At 45.7% G+C, this 23515-nt stretch overlaps 1 protein-coding gene across 4 annotated transcripts in view; it reads right to left on the bottom strand.

Moving 5' to 3' along the window:
• RPH3A (rabphilin 3A) overlaps positions 1-23515 on the bottom strand; it is a 322955-nt gene that overhangs the window by 4787 nt on the left and 294653 nt on the right. For 3 of the 4 annotated variants that reach the window (XM_030821441.1, XM_030821440.1, XM_030821442.1), the window contains exons 11-20: positions 21519-21605; positions 20949-21011; positions 19821-20048; positions 17467-17546; positions 14854-14928; positions 13294-13403; positions 8956-9082; positions 6821-6877; positions 5881-6035; positions 2214-2295 (exon numbers count right to left, since the gene is read on the bottom strand). In XM_030821441.1, the coding sequence (XP_030677301.1) occupies positions 2214-2295; positions 5881-6035; positions 6821-6877; positions 8956-9082; positions 13294-13403; positions 14854-14928; positions 17467-17546; positions 19821-20048; positions 20949-21011; positions 21519-21605 (1064 nt within the window). Of the gene's footprint in view, positions 1-2213; positions 2296-5876; positions 6036-6820; positions 6878-8955; positions 9083-13293; positions 13404-14853; positions 14929-17466; positions 17547-19820; positions 20049-20948; positions 21012-21518; positions 21606-23515 lie in introns of those variants that run through there. The other variant, XM_030821443.1, reaches the window with a different exon arrangement.

Raw genomic sequence — 23515 nt, 5'->3', positions numbered from 1 at the left:
ACACTTGTAATCCCAGCTACTTGGGAGGCTGAAGCAGGAGAATTGTTTGAGCCCAGAAGGTGGAAGTTGCAGTGGGCTGAGATCGCACCACTGCACTCCAGCCTGGGTGACAGAGCGAGATCCTGTCTCAAAACAAACAAACAAATCAACCTATATCATTACATATGTTAAAAAAAAAAAGTAACCCTTGTAGCTAAATAATTATGTACGTCCATGATGATTTACTTAGATTTTGAGAAGTGAATGTTTGAGTTCGCGACATTTTACGATGGAGAATAGTGGCTATACTGTGATAACATTTGTGTACAATAAGAAAGCTGGTTACACATATACTTGCTTTGTATATGTATATACATCTCAGAAATTGATAATATATTTGTTTCATAAGAATGAAGTAGGTGCCAACAAGGCTGGGGTAGGAGGGGGACTTTGATTGGATACCCCTTTGCGCTTTCTGAATTTTGAAATATGTGACTGCACTACCTATTCCCCAAATAAGTGGAACTTAACTTTTAACATTTGACAGTTTTGAAAGTGTTTTGGCAAAAGCTTTCCTTCAGAGGTTTGCTTTCTCTCCAGTAGTGTGTGGATTTTCCCAACGCTGAGGACCAACATTGAAAACTATTTTTGCATCAGTTTGTTATGTGATATGGTGTCTGGTCTAGATTCACAGCTAATTAGTTTATTCGGATTTCATGTTTTGTGACTTGCTCAGATTCCAGGAGAGTGTAGGGCAGTACAGCTATAAATGGCTCCTTACTCAAAATCCATGATATGAGTTAGGAAATCAGGGGTTCAGCTGAAAGAGGGGCCTAGAGAGGAAGGGCTGAGCTGACTGCTCAGTGATTATTCTGAACTCTCTTTACACAGCACATTCCACATGTGGGTGTATGTTTTTCTTTTTCTTTTTTTTTTAAGCAAACAATACTAAACCTACTGTGCTGTAACTTCCCTTTTCTACTTTGCAATATGTGATTAAAATCAATATTAGCCAGCTCAGACCCAACATCAGATTTCAGGAGCAGGGCAGAGAAAGGAGATTCAGTGGGGGTAGAACAGGACCCAGGGCTGCTCTAGGCAGGCATAAGCATGGACATGGACTCATTCCTGCTCTGCGCGTGGAGCAAGGCTCAGGCATGTGGCTCCGGGCTCAGAGCTGGTGTCTCATGGCACTTTGAGACACTTCTCATGGCACTTCTTTGTCTTTATTTAGGTCTAGATCAGAACCATACATGTGGTTTAGATTAGAACTCATTTACTCTTCCACTGTTTCCTCCACTCAACCCTTCATTAACCCTTCTCTGTCTGACAGGCTTGTCCACAGAGAAGTGAAATCCAGATTTCACTGGATTTGGAAACCGGATGGATGCACAGTGTCTGGAAACAGAGGAAGCACATCTGCAAGAGGTAATTCTGCTGCTGAGTCCTGAGGAATGAGTAGGAGATTTCCAGAGAGGAAGAGAGGGAGAGGACAGTCCAGGAAAAGGGAGCAGCAGGTGTAAAGAGACCTGCATGGAGGTGAGTGTCACTTGAGGAGGGGGTGTATGAGACAAGGCAGGGATGGAGGCGAGTTTGAAAGGGCTTGATTGTCATACTAAGAAATTCGAGAGCCATTGTTGAGTTACTGAAGCAAGGGGGTGACAAATTCAGATTTGTGTTTTACAAAGCTCAAACTTATGTGGCGGAGGTGCCAAGCACAAAGAAATGAGTTAGGAATCTACTGCAACCTTCCAGGCCTGAAATGTCAGGGTCTGAGGCAGGACAGTAGCAGTGAGAATGGAGAGGAAGGAGCACATTCAATGGGTGTCCAGACAGTGGTTTCAACAGGACTTGATGCACTGGACGGACATGAGGAGTGGAGGACAGGGCAGTGTCAACGGGATGGATGGTAAAGAGCATCACTGTACCTATTTATTCCCTTGAATTTCAGTATTAGAGACTACTTGAATTGGTGAAGACGTTGGAGATGAGTTAGTTCAATCTCTTCCCAAACACTGCTTCCTCCCTATGACATTCCTAATCTGTGGGCTTTTGTCTTAGGCTTGATTTCTTCCAGTGACAAGGAACTCATTCCTGCTTCTTTAGATAATTCAATCTGATCTATCACAGAAAGTTTTTTTTTTTATGTGACTTACAACCTTCTAGTAGAAATTTGTGCCTCTCTAACACTCAGCAAATATCCCAGAGCATGAAAAAGAATGGGGCAGCCTTACCTCATTGAATTCGGGATTCAAGGTTTTCTTTTTAATTTGAGTCTTGTGTTTGGCCTTCTTTCCCATGTCCGGTTTCAGCCAGCTGGGAGGCGACACAACATGCTATTATGGATGACATTTAATGAATAAGAACAGCCTCTTGACCCCAAAGGCCCCTTCTTTATCAGAGTGAATTGATGAATAAAATCAGAAAGGGATCAACATTGATAATGACCAATATGCATTAGAGCATCTGCTTGGTACCAGGCACTTGACTGAGCACCTTAGGCATATTTAATCCCCACATGACCCTAGGCGGTAGAACCACAACCACTCAGTTTACAGACACAGGAACTGAGATCCAGAGAGGCAGAAGTGTGCCCTAGCTCACACAGCTGGGATTGAATCCAGATGTTGCATCTGGAGTCTGTGTTCTTAGCATGTTCACTTTCTCCCCATAAGTCAAATTGATGGCCATGGCTGGTGGTGCCTGGCATTTTACCATCTATCTTACCTTAGGCTGCCCCCAATCCCTAGAGAGATGCTGGGTGTGTATGCACAGAAAGGGGAAGATGCAAATCTGATTATCGTCACTCCACTGCTTAAAACTATATACTGGGTTCCTTTTAAACTCAGGCGAGAGTTCAAAATCCTTCATGTGGCCTTAAGACCCTGTGTGTTGGGTTTCTGCTCCATCCCAGCCTAACCTTATGCCATCCTCCTCAACCCACTCCTTACTTCTCCTTTCCACTCAAGGGCCTTTGAGCAAACTGTTTCTTCTGCCTACAGGGCTCTTTTCCAGTGAGGCCCAAAGTCTGGCACATAGTAGGTACTCAATCAATATTTTCTGGGTGAGGCTGGGTATGGTGGCTCGTGCCTGTAATCTCTGCACTTTAGGAGGCCAAAGCGGGAGGATCACTTGAGCCCAGGAGTTCCAGACCAGCCTGGGCAACATAGCGAGAGCCTGTCTCTATAAAAAATAACAAAAATTATCTGGGCACGGTGGTGTATGCCTGCAGTCCCAGGTACTCAGGAGGCTGAGGTGGAAGGATCTCTCGAGCCCCAGAGTCTGAGGCTGCCGTGAGCTATGATCACACCACTGCACTACAGCCTGGGCGATAAAGCGAGACCCTGTCTCTTGAAAAAAAGAGAGAGGGAACAAAACACAAACCAAACAAAACAAAATATTTCCTGGGTGAGTAAACACAATGGGCTAAACACTCCTACTGGCTGGGACATTTGGATTCTGATTCAGGTTGTCACCAGCGGAGAAACTTTAAATGTGAGCATAACTTTACTGTGCCTCCGTTTCTTGACCTGTAAAGAGGGCAAACATTTCATTCTCATCTACAGAAGTGATTTTGAGGATAATTTTTAAGAAGAGACAAAAATGAGGAATTAAAAGTTACCAAAGAGCTAAGCAAAAATAATGGGAAGTTCTGGCTTTTAAAAAATCTTTATTTGATCAGAAACTGCTTAGTGGTCTCCCATTTCTTCTCCCATAACTGCACCCAGCAGGTCAGCTGCTTCACTGGTGACCACAGCAATTCTAGTTCTTCTGGAAGGGTTGGGTGGATGGGGGAGGGGGTGGTAGAGATAATTATTTAAGAAAACCAATCTGCACATGGCTGACCTCTAATGGAGTGCTGGACAGCACCCCTCGAGCTCATTTCCTCTCTTGGGTCATAGAGGAAATAAAATCAAATTACTCTTAGAAACCAAACTTGTCCCTGACGTGTGTGTTCTTTGTTAACTAAATCTTCATTCAAAGGAAATCTGAAAGACAGCCCACATGAATCTGTTCTTTGGCCATGGACTAAAGGGAAGTATTGCTTTCTGTTATCAGAGGCAGTGGAGGTGGGGGGAGTGTCTCCCAACTGGAGGGAATATTAGTAAATACTCTTTGCCATGAGTAAGGACAGTGACGGTGGTTGTTTATAACCATAATGGCAGGTATTTATTGAGCATTTACTGTGTACCAGACCCCTTGAAAATGTACCTCTCAGCCTGCATTCTCCAATTGCAGGGGGTAAAATTGACGAACAAGCTACTGGGCTCTGTATTCACGATGTTCTTGCTGAAGCCACGCTTCCCACAAGTGTTCTTAGCCAATAACTGACCCTAGCAGGGACACTAGGCAGCCCCATTTCTGGGAAATGCAGGACTCCTCTGATGCGTGACTGTGCTCAAGGATTCTCCATCACCTTGGATGAAACAGTGCAGCTTCCTTGGAGCTGCACTGCAGCCTAAGATTGTTTCTACCCAAACTTCCTTCCTTCTCTGCTCCACAGGGATCATACCTGTAGCAAGGTCTGTGGTCTCTATGGGTCCCCTCTGGATTCCTCATCTCCTCTACAGGCATTTCTCCAACAAATCTCTCGCACACCTTATCTTCTCTTGGTGTTTCCTTCTTGGAGGACCTGAACTAATACACAGGATTACTCTGTCCATTTTGCAGCTGAGCACACTGAGGCCTAGAGATGTTAAGCTATGAGCCCCAGGTCACATAGCTAGAGCATACTGGAGGCTCCATGCTCCATGGAGATCCACATCCACAGAAACATACATGTTGCTGCCCCAAGGCCAGCAGAATTCTACTGAGGTGCTAAACATTTCTGTACCAGGCTCGATTCTGGTTGCTTTCTTTGTGCTGTCTCATTTGAGCCCTAAGCCCACTCTTGGAGATAAGTGGAACTCTTGTCTCCATTTTACCAATGAAGAAACTGAATGAGAAGCTAAATAACTTGCTTAGAGTCCACAGCCAGCACAGCTGGCAGAGATGAGAATAAGGCCTGATGTCTGACACAGCGGTGGCTATGAGATTGCACCTGGTAGACCTCCAGCTACAGGAAGCATAACTGACCAAGGCCCTGGATGCAGTGCTTGGAAGTCCATGACATATTTGTGTCAAGGCCATGCTCCCAGCCAATGACTGGGCCTCGCAGGGATGCTAAGGTCAGCCCACTCCTATGAGATACAGGACATGTCTGATGGCCAGTTTTGGCTTGAGGACTCCCTGGTGGCCTTACTGAACTTGTATCTGGAATGCTTCCCTCCAACTTCCCTACCTATTCCCCTCACTCAGGTCAGACTTGCACTGTAGTCTAACATCTCTCCCTTTCTCCCCCCAGACTTCCTGGAATGGGCATTTCCCCTGATAAACCCTTTGTCTGCTTAATCCTATTTTGGCATCTTCTTCTCAGAGGATCTGGACTAACACAGATAACAGTCTCTTTTATTCTCCATGATGAGATTACTGGAACAGACCCCAGATTGAAGGCATTTTTTTTTTTTTCTGAGCATTTCCAGAATGAATCTGGAAAATGCCAGATGGTCTCTTTGGTGGTGGAGGTCTGAGCGGTCCAGGGGGTGTGCAGCCAACTCCTGGGAGCTACAAATGGGGCTGCTATAACTAATCAGCTTAGTTGTAGAGCCATCAACAGGCCCTCAAGAGGACAGAGCCACAAAGCTTTGCCTGTGGGCACGTGACACACCAGTTTGACTGCCTGAGACTCCAGACCCACATTCTTGCCAGTTGTAGGTATTTGTTTCACTGTGACCTTGGGCAGGTTCTTTGCCCTCTCTGGGTCTCAGTGTACAATGATCTTGGTGAAACTCTCTGGTTCTCCTTTTCTAAGGCTCCAGGACTCCTTCAGGGCCCACCTGTAGCCCCAAGGCATTGACTTACAGCTTGACGAATGGATCTGAGTAGCCATTAGCGTCCATGGCAGCCAGGTGCACGCAGCGTATGATGCCCACAATGAGGCCTCCCTGCTGTGTGCTGTACATGAGGGAGACCAGGATCTTGCCACGCTCCTCGATGTCACCAATACGCTCCACCTGCTGCTTTGAGGGAAAAGGCAGTGTGGGCCTTGGAGGGGAGGGGGCCAGGAAATGTGAATGACGAGCATTAGGGAAGAACCGATGAAGGGCAGGCGGAGCTTGGCCAGCTCTAGGGAGCCAGCACCAGGGACAGCAGATGGCCTAGCCTCCAAGGAGGAGCCAAAGGTGAAAGTTGAGGACCAGTCTCAGGCACATGGGGACCAATGGCTTCCCTTTGACTTAGACATAAATGGACTCTGACTGTGAGCACAGATTAACTTGCTCTGGGTCACTGATTGACTTTGGCTCTAACCCAGGACTGAGCTTTGACCCTGGCCCCAGACAGATTCTTGCCTCTGATCTCAGACTCCCTTAACACAACCAGTCTTCTTAAAGGGCAGTCCTTGGGGTCATATGAGGGACCCAGGCAGACAGTACGAAGGCTTAGTTCAGTTTCTGCCACGCACGCAGCTCAAAGAATGCATCTACTCCAAGAAAGGAGTGTGCCATTGCCCTAGTCAGTAGAATTGTCAACAGAGCTTCTGACAACAAGGCCAAAAACCTGGTGGGCATCCTGGGTATGAGAGAAAGGGGCTGCCCCCTCCTCAGAGGCTTAGGTGTGGAGAGGACATCACTTGTCTCATGCTCAAACAACTTGGGCAAAGGGTTGCTCTCAAGGCAAATCAACAGGGGGGTGGTTGCAAGAGAATGGGTGAGGAAGGGGCCAGGGAGGGAGAGAAGAGGAAGATGCTAGCCTAGCCCAGCACAGACCCCAACTGTGGCTTCAATTCCTGCTCAGTGCTCACCTCCTCCTCATAAAGGGCCATGCCTCGGGCTGACCCTGTGGTCCCAGCGCGTTTCATCTTAAAAGAAGAAAACAAATAAAAGATAACATTGTCTACGGAGCTCATCTTCCTGCATAAGAAGGACCAGAAACCCCTCACACACACTTCCATTACCATCCAGAGCCATGAAAGTGGGTTCTTAAGCTACTATGGCCCTCCTGCATTCTCCCTTTTAGCTAAAATTTATAAAACTTAGCCATACGGCAAGCTATGTGAATGTATAACAACCTATGATATATGTTCTGTTACAATTCCAATTTTACAAATGAGGATGCTGAGGGTCCGAGTAGTTAAGCCCCTTACCCAAGGTCACACAGCCAATAAGTGTCAGAGAATTCCACACACAAACAGACAGGATTTCATTTTCTCTGGCTGAAGTGGCTCAGGAGTCTTGGGGTCTGACCCACCAGGTTCTTTTTCCCTTCATGGCCCTTTTGCTGAACTCTAGGCTCTGGGAAACAGTTAGAAAACCATTGGTTAAATCCAACCTCCCCACTTTGGAGAGGAGGAAACCTGAGGTCCAGAGGGGAGGGGCCCTCAGTGAGACATAATGGGGGAAGTTGGTGGTGCAAGGGTTAAGGTTTAATGGCAAAGAGCAAAAGAAGATGAGCAGTAGTGTTCTGCGGCTGCTGCAGCCCTCTGGGTGTCCTGCACATCCATGTCTCTGGGGCTGGCTGTATTCACCATAGAAAGATGGGAAGACCCAAAGGCTGATGATCCAGGCAAGGGCCTGGCCAACTGGACTCATAGAGTTGGAGAAGGAAGAGAAGCCTGAAGACCCAGCTGTCACCAGGCAAAAGCCCAGAAGAAATGCCTCACTCCTAGGGATGTCTTTAAGGACTTGAGACTGGAGTTCAGTGGAAATCCTTCCTTGCAATTTTCCTTGTTTGGTCTTGTTCCTTTGCCTGAGCTATAAAACTATGGCATGGCATGCAGATATTCCATCCTCAGGCTGGCCATCTGGTGGGAAGATGCTGCAGGATTTCCCCTCCTGCACCCCATAGCTTCCCTGTGGAGAGAAGGCAGGCTGCCCAGAGACACCAGGTGTTGTAGGAGTGCTGGTGTTGTAGGAGAGCTGGGCTCTGGCCAGTGCCCACAGACCTTGGAGACTTGCTACCCTTTCTGGGCCCAAGTTGGCCCATACATAAGGCAAGGCAGCCTGAATTATCTCTAAAAATATAGATTGTTGAGTCCTACCTTACCCCACTAAAACAGAATCTCCAGGGGAGACCCCCACAAATCTTAGTTTGTAAAGCTCTGGTTTTAAAATCCCCTGGTTAATTCTGAGGTGCAACCCCGTTGCAGAACCTCATTTTGATCCTTGCTATTTTCTCAAAGAGCACGAATCACATCTGACAACAATGACAGTTCTAATACTTCATATGTATTATCACATTCAATCCTTAAAAGATCCTATGAGGTTAGTACTACAGTATCCCATTTTACAGACGAGACATCTGAGGCCCAGAGAAATTAAATAATTTGCCTCAGGTTATACCCTAAGTGGCAGAGCCAGGATTCACACCCGAGAGTCTGGCTGCAGAGCCCATACTCTGCCTCCTGTTTATCTACATGGTGCTTTCTGACTTCATGACCGACAGGTGGGTAAGGCAGCAATATTTCCTACACTATCTATCAACTGTTAATTTATGAGTGCTTACTATGCATTAAGTTCTATTTTGATTATTTTTTAAAACACAATCCTCCCAAGAGGCAGGTACTGTTATAACACCCACATTACAGACGAGAATACCGAGGCTCGGAGTGGTTCAGCCCCTTGGCCAAGGCCATGGAGCAGCAAGTGGCAGAGCTGGCTCTGAACCCAGGAAGCCCACGCTGCGCCTGCCATGCTGTCCATCCAGTTTGGCCAAGAAGAATTCATGTTCGAAGTGATGCTGACACAGGGTTTGTGAAAGGCAGAGAGAGAATGCAGCCTGAGGTTGTGAGCTAGAATCTTGACTCTCCTCTGCAGACCTGCTGCAGTTCCTCTGCTACCCAATACCCCGTGGATCTATTTTCCCCAGTTCAGACCCAGAGGAAGGCAGCTCCCCCAATCTCCCCTCCTCCCATCAGATCCTCAGGGTAAAGTCACTCACAGGAATCACTCGCTCCAGGCAGATGTTGAAATTCTTCCTCTGGTTGGGCTTCAGTTTTTTGAGGGAGAATCTGGTCTCACCAATAAATTCATTGTGGCCAAATTTGTCCTCATCACAGACAGAGATCCTGCCACCAACACAAGAGGGTAGAGAGAGAAACAGGAACAAATATTGAGATGCTGCTGTGTGCCAAGAGTTGCAGCTGATGCTGGTAAGGAATGTGTAATGTACGCGGAAATAATATGATTTCCTATTTATTTATCACTGGGCCAAGTACCTTTAATTTCTTCTTTATTGCAGTATAACTGACATGCAGTAAAGCGCATAAATTTAGTTTACAGCTTGATGAATTCTTGCATTTGTATATACCCATGTCATTCCCACCCAGGTCAAGATATAAAACATTCCAGAGACTGAAAGACCCTCGGGATCCCTTCTAGTTGCTGCCTGTCTCAAAGATAGCCACTCTCTTGCCTCTGGCCACATGAAGTCATTTGTCTGGTTTTTGACCTTCATATAAATGGAATCATATAATATAGACTCTTTTATGTTGGCTTCTCTTGCTCAAGATTATGTCTGTGAGATGCATCCATGCACAGTGTAACTTATCCTTTTTATTGCTGCACAGTTTTCCACTGTGTAAATATACCATAATAATTCTGCTGTTGATACAGGTTGTTTCTAGTTTTGAGTTATTATGAATAATGCTGCTATGGAATATTTATGTTCATGTCTTTTGGTATATACATGTACTTATTTCTATTAAGTATTTTCCTAGGAGTAGGGTTGCTGGCCATGGACTAGGCATAAGTTTAGCTTCAGTAGAAACTTCAAAACAGTTTTCCAAGGCGGTTCCACCAATTATGTCCCTACTAGCAGTTTATAAATATTCTGGTCACTCTTTATTCTCTTTGACTTCAATTACGTCAGTCTCTAAATTTAGCCTTTCTGGATGGGTCATAGTATGTCACTAGTTTTAATTTACATTTTCCTGATGACTAAAAAAGTTGAGCCCCTTCTCATATACTTTATGGCCATTTGAGCATCCTCTTTTGCAAAGTCAGGCTAGGAACTTTTCTCATTTAATTTTTCCTCTTTCAAAACAACTGCATTTACCGTTTAGAGAAGATACTGGGGCCCAGAAAGATTAAATAATTTTTCCCTAATAAGATGTAGAACAAGGGTTTGAATCCAGGTCTCCCTGAATCCTATAGTAATATATTGTCTTTTGTTATCTACCTTACACAGCATTGAGTAATAGTGGCACAAAAAGAGCAGGTCATAAGAAATGTCCCTTAGGACAAGAGTCTCCAACCCTCAGGCCACGGACCAGTACCAGTCTGTGGCCTGTTAGGAACCCGGCTGCACAGGAGGAGGTGATGAGCAGCAGGTGAGCAAGCATTACCACTTCAGCTCTGCCTCCTGTCAGATCAGTGGCAGCATTAGATTCTTATAGAAGCATAAACCCTATTGTGAACTGCACATGTGAGGGATCTAGGATGAGAATCTAATGCCTGATGATCCAAGGTGGAACAGTTTCATCCTGTAAGCATCCTTCTCCCTCCCCAGTCCATGGAAAAACTGTCTTCCACAAAACTGTTCCCTGGTGTCAGAAGGACTGGGAACTGCTGCCATAGGAGACCAAAAGGACCAGTCATGGCATGATAAGTTATCCTGACGTATATTAAGAGAGGAAAGGACTTATTGTCTTCCAAGGCATGGGAGGCATTCTTGGGGGACAGGAAGGGACTGTAAAATACCACACTCCTTGGCCACCAACATTAGTTGAACAAATGTTCAAAGTCCTGGAGGGCCCAAACACCCTCGTAGCTGAGCCCTGCACTGTCTAACACTGGAGAAAAAACTTGTCTCAACTGAGCTGGTTGGGGTGTAAACAAACAATATCATCCTTCTTCACAGCAATGCATCTCCAAAGACATAAGGGAATAATCACTGTTTTTGACCCTGTAGCACCACTTATAGGAATTTACCTCAAATGTATCATAAGGCAAGTACAAAAATATTTAACTACAATGGGTCCAAAAAATAGTTGGAAAGAATAAATGAGATCTAATATTTGATAGCACAACAGGGTGACTATAGTCAATAATAATTTAATTGTACATTTAAAAATAGTGAAAAGAGTATAATTTGATTGTTTATAACACAGGGATAAATGCTTGAGGTGATTTTAACCCATTTAAAAAACTCATGATGAAACTATTACACATCGTATGCCTGTATCAAACTATCCTATATACCTCATGAATATTAATATATACGCCTACCATGTACCTACAAAAAATTAGAAATATATTTAACTACAAAGATGTTTGTCACAATATTGTCTATAACTATGAAAATAGCAGAAATAACAAATACTGTACAATGGAGGGACTGCTTAAGAAAATTATGAAATAACCACAAAATGTAATAGTGTACATTAGAGAAAGTGTTGTACTTAGTCATCAGCGAAATTTGAAACCACAATGCAACACCAGTGCACACCTACCAGAATGGCCAAAATGAAAAAGTGTTGATGAGGCTGTGAAGCAACTGGAACTCCCATGCATGGCTGATGGGAGTGCACACTGGCACAGCCACTATGGAAAACTGGCAGTTTCTATTAAAGCTGGACATACCCATATCTTATGGCTCAATCATTACACTTCTAGGTATATATGCAATGGAAATGAGCGCACCTGTGCACCTACAAACAGCTACTAGAATGTTCCTAGCAGCACTATTTGTAATAGCCCCAAACTAGAAACCACCCAAATACATCAACAGTAAACTGGATAAATAAAACTGCATTATATTCCTGCAATAAAATACTAAATAGCAACAAGAATGATCTACAACTACACACAACTTAGATGAATACACACGTAGAATGTTAAATGAAAGAATATAGATACAAAAGAGCCACACAATACAATTTCATTTATATAAAGTACAAAAACAGACAAAATTAACTTGTCCTGTAAGATGTTAGGATATCGAATACCCCAGGGGAGTATTCAATAGGAAGGGGCCACAGTGGGGGTCTTCTGCAGTCTAGGAATGTTCCATTCCTGAAGCCCAGTATGTTCACTATTGTGAAAATTCGTCAATCTGTGCGCTTATATGTGCATTTTGCTAAATGAATGTTATGCCACAATAAAAATATTTACTTAGAGTAATGTTGCAGCCAATTTGGAAAGCAGTTTGCATGTCTTGTAAAATTGTTTTGGAAAACATCACATATCCCATGATCCAGTAATAATTCTCTTTGGTTTGTGTCCTAAGGAAACACTCATATGCACACAAGGAAGAATAAAGTTGCTCATTGCAACTTTGTTTGTAATAGAGAAAAGCTGAAAACAATTTAAATGCCCACCCATAGGGAATTGGCTAAATAAACTGGTAAACATTTACATAAAAATTTAAAACATGCCAAACAATGCTGTACATTGTTTATAGATACATAATTATGAAGTATAAGACATACTTGAGAATGATACCCAAAGAATTCAGGATGGTGTTTAGCTCTTGGGAGAGAAGGAAGAGGACAGGACAGGTGGGAGACAGACTATACGAAAGGAGCTTCAACTTGCACTGGGGGTGCTTTATTTCTTAAAAAAGAGCTGAAGCAAACACAGCAAAATAGCAGGATTTTTAACAGATCAAGTATTGGGTGGGTTCATGGATGTTTGTTTTAGTATATTCTACACTTTTCTATTCATTTGTAATATTTAAGAATAAGAACATTTTAAAAAATCTGTGATAAATCCATTCTGTGGAATATTCTGAGGCAGCTAAAAATTAGGTAGATTTAAACGTCTTTTCATGGCTGTAACACCAAGATACATTGTTAAGAAAAAAAGGCAAGTTCTATATATATCCATTACTTCTAATGGCAAAAACTGCAATTACTTTCACACCAGCCTAATAATTCAGCATTGTAGAAGAATATGAAATAGGATCAATGTATTCTTAAGTGATACAGATGTATTAACAGGATGATCCATTGTAATAAACCTTTTTATAAGCACTCAATTTTATCAGGAAAAAACTTTTACATACACACCCACACACGCACCCCACCCCCTAACACACACACCCTGAATGAACAGATACCAAGATGTTAACAGTAAACAGTTTCAACTTATCTGTATTTTCCAAAATTTCTACCAAAAATATATGTCATTTTTTGGTAAAAGTAAACAAGCAAGAAAAAAAATAAACTAAGTACAGATCTTTTTAGAGTGAAGCCCTGGGGGAGTCACCCCAAGTCTCAGTTCCACCCACCCCGAGTCTCCCCTTTGCTTCCCTCTCTGCCCTCTGCCTGCCAGATACCTGAGGGTCTTCCTTTGCATGTCCTCATCAGTGATGCCGTGATACACGAGGGTCTCATTCCAGATGGGGTTCCGGGTATTCCGCAGAGTTTTTGTACGAAGCTTGTTGGACTAGAGCCCCAGAGAGATGGACAGAGACATCTACCTCAGTGGGGAGCCAGTCGTGGAACCCCATCGTTTGGGCTGACCTGGGGTGGGTGGGTGGCTTTCCCCATAGGAGTGGCTAGGGGCTTAGTTATTCCCAAAGGCATGTTCCCAGGGAGTGGGGGATGTCCTCTAGGATCACGGCCACAGAAAAATAGATCAATGCTTGACACTGGGTCCCCTCTCCCTCCATGCACTGAGCCTCCTCCTTGAACTTTCCCTTAAGAAAGCAGAGACATCTGCCTTTGAGAAGAAATCATTTATAGGTGAGGGAGACAGAAATAAGAGTCACCCATTCCCATTTAGGCAGGGGGATATTGGGATGGTTCTCTCTGTTCCCCCCAAATAGTACCCTTCATGCCTAAAATTCCTTAGAGGGGCCAACATTTTTCATTTTACTCTAAGACGGAGAAGGCTAGAAATGCAACTATGCCCAGAAGTGGCCTGGTGACAAATCTCATTCATGCTAACATGCAAATGATTCACATTAGATTCTTCAGCAAAGCAGCTTTGGCTATTAGGAGTGGGTAAAGGAGGGCATCTAGAAGAGAAGCAAACATCACTGGGGAGTGAGGAGGAGCGGGGGCCAAACACTTCATAATTTGGCCGTGGCCAGGTGAGGAACTGTCTTTCCTTGATCCAAAGAAAAGAGTGAGACAAAGTGTATGCGTGTGTGTGTGTGTTGAGGGTGGGGGACGGTGTGCAGGTGTGTACTGTGTCCTCTTTGTCTCATGGGGCATTTGGTACTTGTAGGGGTATTTAACAGGCATTTTCTGAAGATCATTTGACAGATGTACTATCACCTTTGCCTTTAGGACATCTATGTCAAATTAATACAAAGCACAAAACAAAACCCAGGCAGGCACACTTCCATTTCCAGCTATATACTCTGGGTGGGCCAATCCCCAGAGAGGAGAATTAACCCCAGAGCAAAGCAATGCTCAGCAGGCGAGCTGGAGGAGAGAGGAGGGTGGGAGGGCCAGGGCTTCAGAGAATATTCTCCAAAGTGCTTAGTCCTGAAATTTGGAGAAAGCTGCTCATTTCTATTGAGAGATAAGGAGCGTGTGGTTGGGGCATAAAATGTGTGGAGGAGGTGAGCCAGAGTCAGCAGTGGGAGAGCCGCTGAAGGTGTTCGAGCAGATGAAGGGCATCATCAGGGCATCTGCTTCTCTTCTGGCATTGGCAGCTGCCCAGATCCCAGGTTTCTGAGTTGGAGAAATGGGCAGAGCCCCTGCCCAAGGGAGAATGACCCCTGGGACATACTTTACATACTCTGCAATGGCTTTGCTACTCACAGGATGAGGTGGGGTTGGGGATTTGGGGCAGATAAGGCTATTTTAGGCTCCGAGCTGAGAACCCTGGGTATCTGCCAGGGCCCATGCACCCGGTCTGCAGAGAAGCCCAGGCCATATGGTACCTTGCTGGCTCCCGGCAGGAGGTGCAGCTTAACGTAGGGATCAGCCAAGCCGTTTGAATCCATGGGCTTCAGGCCCTGCAAGAGAAGGAGGCAATGGTGTGAGGGCCTCAGGAGGGCCCAGTGCTCAGCTGTCATCGGCAATGGGCATAGCCCCTGGCATCTGTCCTGCCTGTTGGTCCACCCTGTGTGTTTCCTCCTCCAAAGAGAGAGAAGGGAAATGCAGTATCATGGAAAGAGTACTGGGACAGGAGACAGGGTTTTAAACCTGGCCATGTCACTTCCTGGCTATGTGACCTTAGACAAGTTTAATCTATCTGAGCCTCAGTTTCCCTACCTGTCAAATGGGGATGAGAACAGTACCCACTTCATAAGGTGGTGAGATGTAAATGCAATTCCACCTGTCAAGTGTTGGCATACAGTACACACTGGATCAAGGCTGGATTGTTATTTCTAGGATAGGAGGACACGTCCCAGAAGAGTAAAGGCAAGGTTGGGGGAAGGAGGAGACTCCTGCATTCCGGCCCTGACCCCCGCATTCTCTTCTGAGACTGCAGTGTCTCCATCCATCAGGGCTGGGATGAGGCTCAGATGAGATACTATAGAGGAAGGAAGTTTGGGGTAGGTAGGAATTCAGTTGATTTGTTAAAGTGAGCAATCCCCAAATTCCTGGGGCTTAGACACACTCTGTCCATCCCCTACATTCAGACCAGGCAGATGTCCCACCTCTGGCTCCCATCATCCCTCTGCACAGCACTTATACCATGCACAACTGGCCGTGAACAACATGGGTGTGAACTGTGTGGGTCCACCTACATGAGGATTTTCTTCCACCTCTGCCACCCCTGAGAAAGCAAGACCAACCCCTCCTCTTCCTCAACCTCCTCAGCCTACTCAACATGAAGACCATGAGGATGAAGACCTTCATCATGATCCAGTTTCACTTAATGAATAGTAAATATATTTCCTCTTCCTTATGATTTTCTCAATAAATGTTGAATTTTCTTTTAGCTAGCTTACTTTATTGTAAGAATACAGTACATAATATCTAAAGTATACAAAAGATGTGTTCATTGATGGTTTATGTTGTCAGGAAGGCTTCCAGGCAACAGTAGGCTAGTAGCAGTTAAGTTTTTAGGGAATCAAAAGTTATACCATAGATTTTCAGCTGCTCAGGGGGTTAACTTGACTCCCACATTGTTCAAGGGTCAAGTGTATTGTGTCCAGTGATCTCCTTGGATCTTGTTTCCCCACTTGTTCAATGGGGCTGGCAGCAACTCCTGCTTCATGGGGCTCTTGGAGGATTAAATGAGATCTTGCCTGTAAAGATCAGCTCCATCCCTTACCAGCTGTGTGACCTCAGACTTTAACTTTCTAATCCTGTTTCCCCATCTGTACAATGGGGCTAATAAGAATCCCTACCTCAGAAGTTTCTATAAAAAGGAAACAAAATCATGTATGCACTTACTTCACTGTGTTATTGGCGGGGGTGGAGGGGCAGTGTTAAGTGCATCTAAGTGCTTGCCATAGTGATAATAAATAGGTGTCCAAAAAATGCTGATACATACTTGGTGCCCAATAAATGGTGATATATTATAGGTGCCCAATAAATGCTGATACATAATAGGTGTCCAATAAATGCTGACACATAATTGGTGCTCAATAAAAAAGTGACTTGGGCAAAGGAATGTGTTGGTCTAGGAGTTATGTTAAGCATTTCATACCTCATTTATCATTCAAATTGAGACATTTTAAGAGTGAAAAAGGAAGCACTTAATTATTATAGCGAGGCAACAGGCACAGAAGGGGACTGTCCTGGGAACACTGGAACATGTGCCCACAACTATCCTTATGGGAGAGACACTACTATTATCCCCAATTTACAAATAGGCACAGTGACACACAGAGGGGTTAAGTCACTTCCCCCAGGTCACACAGCTAGGAAAGGTCAGGGCTGGTATCTGAACCCAAGAAGCCTGGTTCCTGAGCCCCTGCTGGTTTTTCTGTGTGGACCAGGCTTGGGGCTTTGCAGGAGAGGGGTGCAATCCTAGTCAATTACTTTCTGGGGTTTGCACTGGCTTCACTCAGCTTTTTCCCCCGGGGTCTGGAATCAAGTCAGCTCACTCCCCCGGAGCCTGCGTGAGGCTGTCCCACCCCCTTGGAAGCCCATATTAGTGTCCCTGTGTCTCGGCTGCTGCTCCAGTGTGACAGCCGCTTCAGCAGAAGGGACCTCAGGCAAACACAGGGATGGGGCCATTCTATGGCCATGTCAGCTATCGAGCCAGGCTGTCATCTCCTCCCGGGCAGAACCTCCACCATCCCCTCCAGAGACACTGCTGGCCCAGGCAGACAGAGGCCGGCCCTGCTCTTGAAGCCCAGCTGCATGTACTCCCAGGAGGTGTTTGCAGATAAGTGAAACCCCTCTGGGACCATCCCTGGAGGAGGAAGGCCTCCCAGAAAGGAATTTGCCTAATTACTGTGACTCTTCTCATCGCCGTCACTATCATCGATAGACAAGCAACAAAAAGAGACAGGCTTGGTCACCCATCCCCATCTGAGTCTCCTAGCCATGCCAGAGCATCCTGAGAGGTCCCCTGCTTGGTCCCCATCACCCACCTTGGCCTTAATGATGGTGCACTGCAGTGAGCTGTTGTCCTGGTCGTAGAGAAGGCTGAATTCCAGGGCACCCAGGGTGGCTGAAGGAGGCAGAGACAGGAACCAAGATAACAAACATTCAGTCACTCAGCAAACATTTCCTGAACACTTGCTATGTGCCCAGGGTGGGCTATGAATTGGGATATGAATTGGGACTACAGAAGAGAGGAAAACTCGGTTTTTGCTGTGAGTACCTCATCTTGGTAGACCCTGCACTACCTTAGAGCACTCAGGACATCTATGATCAGTTCATCATCTGTGTACTCGCCTAGGTAATGCGTTTCTGTCCTGATAGATTGAGAACCCCATGAGGGCAAAGGCTGGGATTATCTGGTTGACTGCTATGTCCCCAGTGTGCACAACACACAGCACATAATCGTAGGTGTTCACTTATTTGCTGAGGAATAAATGAGTCTCAGCATTTGCTGTTCCCTCTGCCTGGAATGCTCTCCCTCTAGATCCTTACATGGCTGGCACCTTCTCATTATCCATATCTCAGCTTAAATGTCACCTCCTCAGAGAAGCCCTCCTTGATCACTGTCTAAAGTAGCTACCATCATAGTCACTCAATGTATTTTATTTCCTTTATGGTGCTCTGTCTCCACTTGAAATGAATTCGTTGGTATGTTAACTGTTTCTCTTCACTAGAGCGTTAGCTCCAGGAGAATAGCTGGCATGTCTATCTTTTTTTTTCCATGATATCCCCAGCATCTAGAACAGTCTGAAGCACTTAGTACATGCGCAATAAACCCTTGTCAAATATAGATGAGTGAGTGTGTGAAGAGTACAGGGTATGGAGACAGGTTTGTAATAAACTGCCGGGATAAGTTAATAACAGGGACAGACATGAGGCTGGGAGGACTCATCTATGCTTGGTGGGTTGGGGACATTTAAGGCCGTTGGAAGGAAGAGTAGCCAGTGTTCCAGGGAAGGACTAGGATGAGGGAAGGCAGAAGGGTGCATAGACAGGGCATTTTCAGAGCAGAGCCGGCCTGTGGCCGACAAGGTGGGTGGACTCCTCTCACTCCTTTCTCCTGAGACCGCAGACCCATGATCCATGGGAGAGCACAGGGCACGAAGGGGGCCAGCTGATCTTCCATGCGGGCCTGGCCTCTGATCTGCTGCTACAGCTGTGTGATCGACCACCAGCCCCTCCTTGCACTGACTAGATGAGCTTGGACAAGTCCCTCAACCTCTCGGAGCCTCATCTCTCAATCTGTAAAATGAGAGTCATAAAAGCAACTATGCCCAGGTTCGTAGGGAAGATTAAATAGGTAAATGCACAGAATACACTCAGAATAGTGCCCAGCACACAATGAGTGCCCAACGCGTGTGGACTTTTATTACCTCTCATGTCCATACGCATAACAACAATTCCTCGCGGGTGTTTAGCATTATGTAACAATGATTTCCATTTTATGAAGTACCTCCCCAGAAGGTATCTCAGTTTATCTGCCCCTTAGCCTGTGGGGGAGGTGGTGCTGTGCTTTTCATTTTACAATGAGGGGAGATGACATGGCAGGTCAAGGCCATGTTGCTGGTCACAGCCTTTGATCTGTTCCTTCTGTGTGATCCAGTTTTTCCACTTGATCAGAAACAACTTGTAATGTCCCCACCCACCAACACATATTGGATGCAGACACTTGACAATTCTGCCTCCCTCCAGCTCACAAAGGCTGCCGGAGGCACACCGGGGTTAGCGGGGGGGAAATGTCACTGGTGTGTGTGTGTGTGTGTGTGTGTGTGTGTGTGTGTGTGTGTGTGTGTATATACATGTGTGTGTATCCCTGGAACTTGGGGCCTGGGTGGGGTAGGTACATTGTAGGCATTTAATAAGGATGCAAGAGAAAATGCCCAGTAAATTTTAAATCATGATTAATAAATTACTTTTAGGAGATATACATTAAAGAGTTTTAAAAACTGTTAAAATATGCATTCACACCTAGGAGCGAAATTCCTGAGTCATACAATAATTCTATGTTTAACATCTTGAGGAACTAGTAGACTGAACATCGAGAATATAGTTAATGCCACCGAGTTGCAATTTTTAAAATGATTTACATGGTACCATTGATGTTATTATTTGTATTTTACCACAATAAAAAATAGATGTAGCACTTAATCTTTAGGAAGCTGATATTTTGTGAATTTAGAAACACAAATCTGTACTTCTATCACTTGGTTAATATGTTTATTAGGTCTGGCATATTAGGGGTCTGGGGATAGACAGGGCTGTCCCTGAGCCATTCCTGTTTTCCTGGGCTTGGCTCCTGAAGTGATTTTTCCAAGATACCTCTCCCTTAGGCACCACCTACTTGCTTCATCTGAATCGTAGCTGTTGGCTTCCTCTTCCTCCTCCTCTGGTGGGGGTGGCTGGCGGGCTGCGGCAGGCTGGGGGGCAGCTGCGGATGCTTGGGAATAGGGCCCGGAGGGGTGGCTCATTCGGTCCTCTCTGGCTCCAACTGCTGGGTATCCCCCAACTCCCCCTGTTCTCTCCTCTCGGGGTGGGGGGGCAGTTGTCCCGGGGTTGCTCGGAGCCACCTCTGCAGGGAGATAAGGACAGGAAACATGCAGCTGCATCCCTGTTTCATAACAGCAGCACCTAGGGACATTTTCAAAAGATGCGGATTCCTGGCTTCACCCAGAACCAGTGGATATGCAGTGGGACCTTGGGATCTGTGTTTGACAATAAGCCCCTCAAGCTGATTCAGATGTAAGCAAAACAGACCTTGTGGGGGTACAAATCAGTGGTGTGGACTCTGGTGCCCAGACAGCCTGGGTTTGAATCTTGGCCGTGTGACCCGCGGCAAATTACTTAATGTCTCTGAGCCTCAGTTTCTTTATCTGTAAAATGGACATTATAATATCTGAAGCTCCTCAAATAATAGTATTTTTTAATGAACAAATATAGGCGCAGCACTTAAAACAGTGCCTGATGCCTGAGAAAGGAAAAAAGTGTCTTGTAGCTGTGACTGATACATATGATGGTGATGCATATTGGTCATATATATTAATAGTAACCACTGTCGCTCAGCGTGGGCTTAGTATATTCCAGGCAACCCACCAAGGTTTTCTGTGTATTAGTTTGTTTAATCCTCCCAACAATTCTGTGAGGTAGGTCCTAGTATTATTCCCATTTTATAAATAAGGAAACTGAGGCTCAGGGAAGCTAAGTAACTTGCCCAAAGTCACACAGCCAGGAAGTGAAGGGGCAGGGATTTGAACCCAGGTAGTCTATGCTCTAAACTGTATGTGTTGGCATTTCTATCTAGCTAATCTTAGTACGGACTATCTAGAGTTTTCGACTCGGGGGGCTGTTTAGATCTCATCAGACAGGTCTCAGGGTGCAGGCTGAGTCAAGTTCTGGCAGCTGCCTGCTCTCTCTCAGAGAGGTAGGAGAGAGGTGGCCACTTGGGCAGGCACGGGAGGAAGCAGATACTTGCCTGGCTTCTGATCTGGAAAGCGTCCTGCTGGCCCAGGACCCGGTCTGCTGCCTCCTGGGGTCCCTGAGCAGGGAAAAGAGACAAACAGAGATGCAGAAGACAGGGTGGCATCATTTGGGGGTTCACCTTTTCCTTCTCATTTCACAGGTGTGGACACAGGCCCGAAGGCAGAAAGGTATCCGAGGCTGCAGGAACAGTCCACTGGGAGGGGAGCTTTTGGATTTAGAAAGGCTTAGATCCAAGCCCCAGTGCTGTGGGAACTTCCTGAGCCTTGACTTGCTCCTCTGTGAAATGGGGGTGTTGGTCTTTGAGGTGGGAAACACTGGCGAATGAGGTGCCATCACTTTCTGCACTGGGTGGGTGGGATGCTCCCTGCCTCCTACTCCCACTCCCCGCCCAGCTTCTTGGCCCAGGGAATGACTGGTTCTAAGGGTCTTAGAAGAGTTCAGGATTTAGCTGTGGCTGCAGCTTTGCAGAAAGCCCAGCATACTCTGCAAGCAGGGATGGGAGGTATGAGGGTCACAGCCGAGTGACAGCCTGGGCAGGTGCTAGCAGGCGAGTGGCAGGTACCTGGCTGCCCAGGCTGAGGTGGCGCTGGGCTCTGCACCGAGCCTGGGGCAGGTCTGGAGGCCTGGACTGAGTTGGCCCGTCTCAAACCTGCAGAGGAAAGAAAACAGCCATATGTGTCACACACATACACAGCAGGAAGGAGCTTGGGACCGCTCAGCCGGTGTGGGGTGAGCCCCTTGGACTTCCGCTGGAGGCAGCTCCTCAGTCACTCAGCTTTTTCTGACTCTTTTGCCTTCAGTGTGTTCTTTCCTGTCAATACTCAGACTCCGGTGAGTCACAGCAGCAGCACAGTTGTTAAAAGGCACAGGTTCTATAATCCTCCTTCCACCTGTGTGACTTTGCTCAAGTGACCTGTCCTCCCTGGGCCTCAGTTTCCTCACCTGGTATATGGAGATAATCACTTAGCTGATAGAGCTATGGGGAAGATACAATGATACAAACAGGCAATGCTCAGAACAGTGCTTGGCATGTACTAAAGACTCGACACATGTCAGGTGGTGAGATTATTTTATTATTACTGAAAGAACGTGTCTCTATTTTCATATGGACTTGGCTTTGCCTTCCTGCTGTTTCCTATATGGCCTGTGTGACCTTGGGCTGGTCACTCATTCTCTCTGAACCTTACATGCCCCATGGAGGCAACAGTTCCACTTAACTCATAATAATAATGAATTAACATTTATTTAGTGCTTACCATGTGCCAGGGACTTTACATATAAGAACTTCTTTAATTTCTACACTAATAACCTTATGGGGTGGGGCCATATTATCTCCATTTTACAGATGGGGAAACTGAGGCACAGAGGAGTTACTGAGCTCATCTAATGTCTCTTGGCTGGTTAGTGCAGAGCCAGGGTTTGAACTCTGGCAGTTGGTCTCTCTGCCAGAGACCCTTACATGCTGTTGTTTCCCAGAGAGGGACTGAATGGAATGATGTGTGCAGCAGTTTCTGGTGCCCAGAAGGTGTGATGTTCTGGGAAGAAAGCCCTGCTCTCTCTTACTTCACTGGGCTAGATGCCGTCTTTCTTGAATCCAGCACTTTTGGCTGAATGGATGTTTGAATACACATAACAGAGGGTGCTTTACCACCTCTGCCTGGGGGCTTACAAATAGCCAAGTCTTGTCCCAGATTCCTACGTTAGCACTGCCATTTGTTTGTTCATTTGAGGCCTCGTTCATTTGTCCATTCATTCATTCAATGAGCATCCAGTGGGTATCTACCAAGTGCCAATCCCTGTGCTAAGATTGACAAAACACCATCTTATATCCTCCAGGAGTGCACAGCCCAGTCACAGGAAGGAGACAGACACTGAAATGATGAGTTTATGATGCAACAATAGCCAACAGTCATTGAGTTCTTCAAATGCACCAGGCCTTGAACATCACCTCATGGAAGCTTCACAACTCAATGCCATGCATGGTACTGTGTTCCCCATTTTGCAGTTGAGGTAGTGGGGGTTAAATATGCCCAAGGTCACATAACCAGGAAGCCCCTAAGGTAGGACTTCTGTCCAAATCTACCTCAGATCTTGTTGAATGTGTAAATGACACCTGAAGCCCATCAACAATAGAATAAGCTGCTCCAAGAGGTAGGGAGTCCCCCCTTACAGAGAGTATATGGGTGATCAAAAACCCTTTCAGAGACCTCTGAAGGGATTTCCACACTGTGTGTGAGGGAGGACCCTGAGATTCCAGGATTAAGCCCTGGAACAAGGGAGTTTTACTGGGAATTTGTTTTACTGAGCTGCTGTCAGTCCCTCAAGTGGAACTTATAACAGACCTGCTAGGAGCACTGGCTCTGCACGTGAACTGCCTGGGTTAAACACCAGCCTCGCTATTACTTTTATGTGACCTTGAGATTGTTTTAGCCTCTCTTTGCTGCATCTGTTATGTGAAGATGACTACAATAGTACCTATCCAAAAAGAGCTGTTGATTGAATCAATATGACCCATGCAAAGGGTTTAATCACATACCTGGCAGAGAGTAGATGCTCAAT

Source organism: Nomascus leucogenys, chromosome 10 (genome assembly GCF_006542625.1).
Source record: "Nomascus leucogenys isolate Asia chromosome 10, Asia_NLE_v1, whole genome shotgun sequence".
Taxonomy (NCBI): Eukaryota; Metazoa; Chordata; class Mammalia; order Primates; family Hylobatidae; genus Nomascus; species Nomascus leucogenys.
Note: the sequence above shows the minus strand (reverse complement) of the source record. Positions and strands in the feature narration are given on the sequence as shown.